Here is a 9,334-nt window from a genome sequence, read left to right as displayed (position 1 = left end):
AGACAGGGTAGAAAGGGAGCTTTCCATTATGTAACCCTTTTACTTCTTTTGGATTTTGAACCATTTACATGTAGTATCTATTTAAAAATTAAGTACGTAGAATTTATAAATAAAATCCATGTATTCTTTGCGCAACTGATTGACAGTTATGCCAATCCCTGTGTTACTTTATCATCATCATTTCACTAACTTGGCAACAATGTGTAATTTTACCTTAAGGAATATGTTCCTGAGTATTACAAAGAGTCAATGATTTGATAGACTTCTGAAAAACAAAATAACAGCATTCGAACTTGGCATCTTATAGTAATGCATAAGACTTCAGTCTATTGAATGTTTTATTCTGTCTGGGTTCTGACCATTTTGTCCTCTTACACAGGCAATATCATCAAGAAATAGAGGAATTTGTATCAAATTTAGTAAAAAGATTTGAGGAACAGCAGAAAAATGATGTGGAAAAGACTTCCTTTAATCTTTTGCCCCAGGTATTTCAAATTTAAGAGACTTTAAGATTAGTAGGTTATGGGTTTCACTGCCAATTATTGGGCCACAAGGATCTTCTTGAATCAAAACCAGAATGATTAAGACTAGTCACCTCCCTCCTTCCACTAGCTTTCTTTTTCGAAGTCTGACTGGTTTAGCCACACGGCGTTCTTTTAGACTGTGGCTCAGACTTTTTACATTGCCTAACGTGGACATGTGGTTTTGGGCAGAAAATTAATTCTAGGCCCGAAAATAACCTGAGTTTCTGGGGTTTGTGAAAGATGGATTCCTTTTATCTAAAACCAACAGGTTTGTGTGCTATCCTTTTTTCCCTCTACTTGTTTTTAGAACAATTGTGTGCCCAAAGAAATCTGAGAAGTTTTACTATGTGAATATTAGATTATGCATTTATGTTTTAAAAAAAGAAGAGTCAGAGTTATGATTTCTAGGTCTTTTTTTAAAATTGAAAATTAAGGTAAGTAGAAGCTCTCAAATAAGGAGCTTTAGCTGTTTATCCTCAGGCTTTGGATAACAGAATGTTCTGATTGATTCCTTTTTTTATCACCTTTGGTTTTTATGTATTCTATACAGTTTTTAACAATTCAGCAAACAAAATACATTTAACAATAAAAAGCATACTGAATATTATTTTTGATTCAGGGAAACTTCTGTAGTAGCTTGAGGTCTGTGAGGGTTATATTTATCAGTATTGACCAATAACGTAAAACTATATATTTTTTATCTTTCTGGTTATCTGCCTTGCCTGTTTAAGTGTTGAAAGTGGCATAAGTAACATTAGTTAAAAAAAAAGCCATGGTGCATGCTAATGCTTCAGAAGCAGCTCTCCTTTTACATCTTCTTCCATTCTCCCACAAGAAATGTCGTTCATAAACATTCTTACGTTAATTAATAAACTCACCAAATTTGAAATTCTACATATCTTATTGGTGTTTGTTGGAAAATAAGTGTATTCAACTTCCTAAGATTTGAAATGTAAACTTGTTAAAAATTGGTTACCCTTTGTAATATGCGTTTTTCTTTGTATTAGCCATCCAGTATTGTGCTAGAAGAGGACCATAAAGTGGAAGAGTCCTGTGCCATGAAAAACAACAAGGAAGCTTTCAGTGTAAGTTTGGACATTTCAGTTTTGAATTTTGCCAATAGGTGTTTTCTATCCTGTGTCAACTGGGTGGTGTTTAAAAAATAAAGTAGTATAGTCATATGTCTTCACTTGATTATAGCATCTTTCTGTGTGGTAAATAGCAGTTTGGACTTTATCCTCTAAATATTACAGTGTTTTTTGTTTCTTTTCCCAAGGCAGAGTCTTGCTCTGTCACCCAGGCTGGAGTGCAGTGGCACAGTCTTGGCTCACTGCAACCTCTGCCTCCCAGGTTCAAGCAATTCTCCTGTCTCAGCCTCCCAAGTAGGTGGGACTACAGGTGCGTGCCACCATGCAGGCTAATTTTTTTATTTTTAGTAGAGACTGGGTTTCACCATGTTGGCCAGGCTGGTCTGACTCCTGACCTGGTGATCCACCTGACTTGGCCTCCCAAAGTGCTGGGATTACAGGCGTGAGCCACTACACCCGGCCAGTTTGCTTTTTAATAATGATTGTGAACCTGGGGCACAGTAAAACATACTTTGGAGAACTTTTGTTTGTTTTTTTGTTTAGAGACAGGGTTTCACCAGTCTGGTCTTTGAACTCCTGACCTCGTGATCCACCCACCTCAGCCTCCCAAAGTGCTAGGATTACAGGCGTGAGTCACCGCTCCCAGCCTGGAGAACTTTATTTTTGTATTGACCAACCGCTTTGTTTTTTCAAGAACTTGGGGGAAGAGATATAGAAGTCTTGCTTGTTGAACTTATACATGGCTAAAGCTGAGAGGGATAGGTAGCTAATATAACAGATAGCAAATTTGGAATTTCAAGTGTTGACAGGTTTAAATGGTGGGTGAAAAAATAGCAGAAGTTAACAAGGATGACCTCCATTTAGGCTACAGCCTTTCAATATCTATGCAAAATTCAGTAGTGTTAATACAATGTAGTAGTATGATATTGTAGCTTGTAATATTTTAAAAGGTAATAGTGGATTCTATAATATTGAAGGAAAACTAGTTTTCACATTTATGTAGTATTATGCTGTATTAATATACCACAATTTTAGGCTGGGTGCAGTGGCTCACACCTGTAATCCTGGTGCTCTCAGAGGACAAGGTGGGAAGATTACTTGAGTCCAGGAGTTCCAGACTAGCCTAAGCAACATAGCCAGAACTCATTTCTACAAAAAATTCCTAAGAAATTAGCCAACTGTGGCTGAGTGCAGTGGCTCACACCTGTAATCTCAGCACTTTGGGAGGCTGAGACAGATGGATCACTTGAGGTCAGGAGTTTGAGACCAGCCTGGCCATCATGACGAAACCTTGTCTCTACTAATAATATAAAAGTTACTCAGGCTTAGTGGTGCACACCTGTAGTCCCAGCTTCTGGGGAGGCTGAGTCATGAGAATCACTTTGCACCCAGGAGAGGTAGGCTACAGTGAGCCAAGACCATGCTGCTGCACTACAGTCTGGGCGACAGAGTAAGACTCTGTCTCAAAAAAAAAAAAAAAAAAAAAAAAAAAAAAAAAAAAAAAAAAAAAAAAAAAAAAAAAAAAAAAAAAATTAGCCAAACAGGAGAAAAAAAAAAAGATATATATGTGTGTGTGTGTATGAATGTATGTATGTATATTTGGAAACGATATGGGCCTACTGGGTTGATGAAGAGCCCACAAACTTTATTGAAAGGAAGATTTGCAAGGGATGTCCCGTCTCTACAAATAGGATAAAGCCTGTTTGTAAGACAGTAAAAGTTATTTTAAATTACCTTTTAAAGTGCCAAGTGACAGAATTAAGACCAGTGATTGAATTTAGTACAAGAAGTTACATTTCAACTCAACTTTTAGAAAGCTTGAATTTTCATCAGAGATGTAAAAAATAATATGACGGTCATTCAAAAGAAAGAAGAAAAAAAAGAAGTGAAGTGGCACTTCTCATTTATAAAAATGAATTCAGTGTTACTGGAGTCAAATAGGAACTGAGATGTTATCAGGGCACTTTAAAAAGAAATTTCTGAATTTGAATGAGGTAATTTTTCATTTTCCTTCTGACCCTGAGGTTCTGGGATTTAAAGTGGCACCTGCCTAGAAACTGGGAATTTTATTTATTTATTAATTTAGACCTTTAACAAATATGAAAATATTTAATGAATGTTACTTTGTCGCAGGGACCCTTCTAGGTTCCATGGAGACAGAAGTGAAAAAAAGGGCAAAGTCCCAGCCGTCGTTTAATTACTTTCTAGTCAGGGAAGGCAGAGCCCTGAAGAAAAATAAAGCAGGGAAAGCAGTTAAAGAGTAGCTGTGGGGTAAGTGGTTTGTATAGTGACTGACAGCTTCTCTGAGCCAAGCCTTAGATGAATTAAGAGAGTGAGCGGAGGCTGTGGTTTGAATAAGGCACTGTAGGCAGTAGGAAACGTAAGTAGAAAGCCCCAAGACAGGAGCACTACCTGGCATGTAAGTTCTAAGCTCATTACAGGTATTGCTCATGAAGGTACTGTTAGGCTTCAGTTGTACAGGTGAAGAAACAGATGGAAAGCTAAGTAACTTGCCAGTGGATTAGTAAGTGGCAAAGCCAGGGCAGAGTTTAAAACCAGGCTCTTGGCCTAGTGCAAGCAGCTCACGCCTGTAATCCCAGCACTTTGGGAGGCCAAGGCAGGCAGATCACCTGAGGTCAGGAGTTCAAGAGCAGCCTGGCCAGATGGTAAAACCTCATCTCTTCTAAAAATACAAAAATTAGCAGGGCGTGCTGACTGACACCTGTAATCCCAGCTACTTGGGAGGCTAAGGCAGGAGAATCATTTGAACCCAGGAGGCGGAGGTTGCAGTGAGCTGAGATCCCACCACTGCACTCCAGCTTGGACAACAGAGGAAGACTGTCTCAAAAAAAAAAGAAAAGCCAGGCCCTTGGAGTCTGGAGCACAAGATCTGAATGTTCATGTTGTCCAATAGGCTGTAATGAGGACTTCAGATTTTACTGTAAGAGGAGAAGCTGTGGAGGGTTTTAAATAGAAATGTGACATGATATGAATTGACTTTTTAAAAGAGCTGGATTCTGTGTGGAAAATAGTCTGTAGCTGGTTATGCATGGAAGCTGAAAACCAGTTAGGAAGTTATTGTATTCAACTCAGGTGAGACAAAATAGTACTGAGACTGGGGTGAGAGTGGTGCTGCTGAGAGGTGGTTAGAGTGTGGGTATGCTGAGGCCTGGCATGGTGGCTCACGCCTGTAATCCAAGCACTTTGGAGGCCAAGGCGGACAGATCACCTGAGGTCAGGAGTCAAGACCAGCCTGACCAACATGGTGAAACCCCGTCTTTAAAAAAATAAAATAAAAAAAAAAGAATGTGGGTATACTGGGGAAGTGGAGCTGATCAAATGTGCCGATGAACTGGATGTAGAATATGAGAGCAGGAGAGTAATCAGAGTGACTCAGGTTGTTGGCCTAAGCATCTGGAAGAATGTCATTGTATTTTCTGTGATAGGGAAGACTAGAGGAGGAGCAGGTTTGAAGGGGGCTAGGAATCCAGTGCAGTTTTAAATAGGTGAGTTTGAGATGCCACTTGCACGTCCCTTGAGAGTGGTCAAGTTGACACTTCATATATAAAACTGGAGTTTAGGACAGATCAGAACTTGACCTTAAAGGAGAACATATATTCAGGTCAATTTGAATCTATGCTCCCAGTGAAAAAATAATAATTAAAAAATAATAACTTGACCTTTAAAAGTAGTAAGCATATACATTACACTTCATACCATGGGTCAGGATGAACCACCTGGGTAGTGAAAGTGGAGAGGAGGATTGAGAACTGAGCACTAGGACACTCTAATGCATGGAAGATAGAGGGATAAGAAGAATCTAGCACAAAAGATCAAGGCTCAGCCAGGAAGGAAAAAAGAGAACTGAGAAGTGTGTCCTAGAAGCCAAGGAAGGAAGATGTTTTTAGGAGGAAGGAAGAATCGTGTCAGTTGTTGCAGATACATTAAGAAAGATGAAGAGTGAGAACTGTCCGTTGAAGTTGGCTGCATGGAAGTCATTGGAGGGCTCCATTGTTCAGGAGCTCAGCCCTGTGATAGATATAGAAGCATACTGGAAATGTTCAAGAGAGAGCGCAGTGTCATTAAAAAGATGGGGGAAGCCAGGCACAGTGGCTCAACACCTGTAATCCCAGCACTTTGGGAGACTGAGGAGGGAGGATTGCTTGAGGCCAGGAGTTTGAGACCAGCTTGGGCAACACAGCAAGACCCCATCTCTTTAAAAACAAAAAAAAATTAGCTGTTTGTAGTGGCACAGCTACTTGGGAGACTGAGGCAGGAGGATCACTTTAGCTCAGAGCAAGACCTTGCCTCAAAAAAAAAAAGAAAAAAAAATTTGACCGGGTGAGGTGGCTCACGCCTGTAATACCAGCACTTTGGGAGGCCAGGGTGGGCAGATCACCTGAGGTCGGGAGTTCAAGACCAGCTAGACCAACATGGAGAAACCCTGCCTCTACTAAAAATACAAAATTAGCCAGGCGTGGTGGCACATGCCTGTAATACCCAGCTACTTGGGAGGCCAAGGCAGGAGAATTGCTTGAACCCAGGAGGTGGAGGTTGCGGTGAGCCGAGCTCACGCCATTGCACTTCAGCCTGGGCAACAAGAGTGAAACTCAGTCTGAGGTGGGAGGATCGTTTGAGCAGCAGGCGGAGGTTGCAGTAAGCTAAGATTGCACCACTGCACTTCATTCAGCCTAGGCAACAGAGACCCTGTCTCTAAACAAAAAAGTGTATATGTGTGTGTTAGGTGTATTTGTAAAGACAGAGAGATGCAGACAGAAATGGTAAACTACTAACAATTGTTTAATCTCAGCGAAGGATACGTTGGGTGTTCATTGTACCACTTATCTTACTTGTCTGTATGGAATTTTCTGTAAAAACATTGGAGGGACAAGGAAAGAGTGAATGGGAAGAAAGGAAATGGAAACAATAACTATAGGGTCTGCATGTCTTGCAAAGAGAAGCAATGAAATGGGGCATTGAAGAGAAATGTGAAAGTCAAGGTTTTCATTTTTTGTTTGAATTCTGGAGAGAATGCAGCCGACAGTCATGATCCAATACAAAGGAAAAACAGTGACCTAGGAGAGAGAGGGAACTGGTGATGTAGTTTCTACTTACACATCAGAGTCTGTCTTCTTAATAACTAGGAAGTTATTATTTCTAGTAATTCCATCCAAAATTAAATTGTTAAAACAGTTAGTCTTAGATTATTTAATGTCTTTTTTTTCTGCTTAAATAGCAATATTTTTTGACTTGTTTTCTGCAGGTTGTAGGAAGTGTCCTGTATTTTACTAATTTTTGCCTTGATAAATTGGGGCAACCGCTTCTAAATGAAAACCCTCAGCTTTCCGAAGGATGGGAAATACCCAAGTATCCTACATAGTGAATGAAGATCTTTTATGCATCTTGCCACTAAGTTCACCTTTAAAACAATTTCCAAATTTTGCAGACCATGATACCTATTCCTTAATAAAATTCACTAAAGGTACCAGCAAGTCTTCAGCCACATTGTTTCTCTAGAAGGGCAAGAAATACAAGTAAAGGCAAAAAGGTTTGTGTGGGGAGTTGTTTTGTTTTACTTATTTATTTTTTTAACCAAAATCATGAACTTTGGGCTTGAAAAGTTAATGTTCTTTACCACTGGTTTACTCTAAGGTTAATTACAGATTGAGCTAGAATTTCAATCCATACACATATATTAAATGTTTAAATGTTTCTTGAAATTCACTGGTTCTCTCCTAATGTGCCGGGGTGGGTGGAAAGGTATAATTGTTGCTGTCAATTTGATTGTAGTCTTATAACCATCTTCCTTCTTTCCATGTTAACGGAAATATGATCATCTGTTTGGCTCGATTCTTCTGTTGTTAGCCCCTGAAAAAACTCAAAAGAGGTAACAGATCAGTCAGGAACAGAATGGTTCTTGGTTAAAAGACTCTGCATAGTACTGTTTAGATCACTAAATACAGGAGATTTAAGTGTACTTCTTGCTGCAGATATTAGTGATCTGTGATTGACTTGCTTTCTTGTCTCTCTGATACACTTTGCTGTCATATAGAATTTTATTGATTTGCTTTTATATTTTTATTTATGTTATAAAAATCTTTGTCTTTTGACCAAATAGGCCAAAGCCTCACTGTTTCAATTGTGGTTCTGAAGAACACCAAATGAAAGATTGCCCAATGGTAAATTTTTCTCATGTTAAGAAAAGTCTTTGAACAAGAGCTTTCTAATGTTTTCGGCAGATTTATGGCATTGTGTGACATGAAGAAACTTTCTTTGTTACTTTCCTGTAGTCCTTTAATTTGAAATGTTTTCAAATTTGTGTTTATATTTTAAGACATTAAAATTTTTTAGTAAATAATTTAAAATACTACTGTCTTTTTGAGATGAATAAACAGGAGAGTTAAACTGTAGAGTTTATCCTAAAAACTTGATTTAATTTATGATAATATTGAGGTGATGGACTGCTCTTCTTCCTTATGTATTTTTTTAAAATATTCACCCTCTTTTATACTTGTTCATCATACATTAAAACTAAAATGATTTGTTTACTTAATCTTAAAAAAAAGAAAGTTTTTATTTCTGAAATATTTCTGAGTTGCATGACACCATTCTTTTCAAATGTGTCATGATGTAGCCCCGGAATGCTGCTCGAATAAGTGAAAAGAGAAAAGAGTATATGGATGCCTGTGGGGAAGCAAACAATCAGAATTTCCAGCAGCGCTACCACGCAGAAGAAGTAGAAGAAAGATTTGGAAGATTCAAGCCAGGAGTTATTAGGTACTAACGGCATTTTACCATAGAATGTCATTTTTATTTCCCTAGCATTTGGAATGTTCTGTGTATCTTCAGGGTAATTATCAGGATATAAGTGTACTCTGGCAAAGCCCTAGGTAATATACATTACAAAAACACTTGAAATTTTAATTATATTTGTTAGACATCATGCTACATGGTATGTAATATAAGAAATGTTTTAAAATACCAGAATATTATGTGTTTCATGCAAACAAGAATTCAGTATTTTTTTTCCTCCTTTATTTTTACTTAGTGAAGAACTTCAAGATGCACTAGGTGTGACGGACAAGAGTCTTCCACCTTTTATCTATCGGATGCGCCAGCTAGGGTACCCACCAGGGTGGCTCAAAGAGGCTGAATTGGAGAATTCAGGGCTTGCACTCTATGATGGAAAAGGTATAGTATCTTAAGTTAGAGAAGTCACCTGAAGTGTTTTTTTGTTTTTTTAATGAAAGAATCACAACAGAATGTAATAGGAATGGCTGGCTTCTTTAATGTGTGCCAACTAAAAATATCACGGTGATGTTTCCTTAGTAAATTTTACAAGGAAGGAACTAAAACTTCAGTGAGTTCATAGAATTATCTGATGGTTTTCTGGGCTTGCTCAGGTACTGTCTAGGCCAGAGTATCACCTCTCCAGACAATCCTCATAAGCTTTTACCTTTCTCAGTAGTAATAACAGACGTGGATCCTCAATGCCAGCAGACCTATACAATGTAGAATACAGAAAACCTCCAGTAGTCTAGAACTTCTCTCCTAGACACCTACTCTAGAAAGATATTCACACATATGCAAAAGAAATTGTATGGGCCGGGCGCGGTGGCTCAAGCCTGTAATCCCAGCACTTTGGGAGGCCGAGGCGGGTGGATCACGAGGTCAAGAGATCGAGACCATCCTGGTCAACATGGTGAAACCCCGTCTCTACTA

General features: G+C 38.7%; 1 protein-coding gene across 4 annotated transcripts in view; it reads left to right on the top strand.

The window, feature by feature from the left end:
* Positions 1–9,334, top strand: part of ZCCHC8 (zinc finger CCHC-type containing 8) — a 37,165-nt gene that overhangs the window by 11,439 nt on the left and 16,392 nt on the right. Inside the window, exons 4-10 of one of the 4 annotated variants that reach the window (XM_017544333.2) lie at positions 380–485; positions 1,532–1,609; positions 6,876–6,979; positions 7,095–7,160; positions 7,731–7,791; positions 8,247–8,389; positions 8,661–8,803. In XM_017544333.2, the coding sequence (XP_017399822.1) occupies positions 380–485; positions 1,532–1,609; positions 6,876–6,979; positions 7,095–7,160; positions 7,731–7,791; positions 8,247–8,389; positions 8,661–8,803 (701 nt within the window). The remainder of the gene's footprint in view (positions 1–379; positions 486–1,531; positions 1,610–6,875; positions 6,980–7,094; positions 7,161–7,730; positions 7,792–8,246; positions 8,390–8,660; positions 8,804–9,334) is intronic. The other 3 variants (XM_037744221.1, XM_037744222.1, XM_037744223.1) reach the window with 3 other exon arrangements.

Source organism: Cebus imitator, unplaced genomic scaffold (assembly GCF_001604975.1).
Source record: "Cebus imitator isolate Cc_AM_T3 unplaced genomic scaffold, Cebus_imitator-1.0 Scaffold169, whole genome shotgun sequence".
Classification (NCBI taxonomy): domain Eukaryota; kingdom Metazoa; phylum Chordata; class Mammalia; order Primates; family Cebidae; genus Cebus; species Cebus imitator.
Note: the sequence above shows the minus strand (reverse complement) of the source record. Positions and strands in the feature narration are given on the sequence as shown.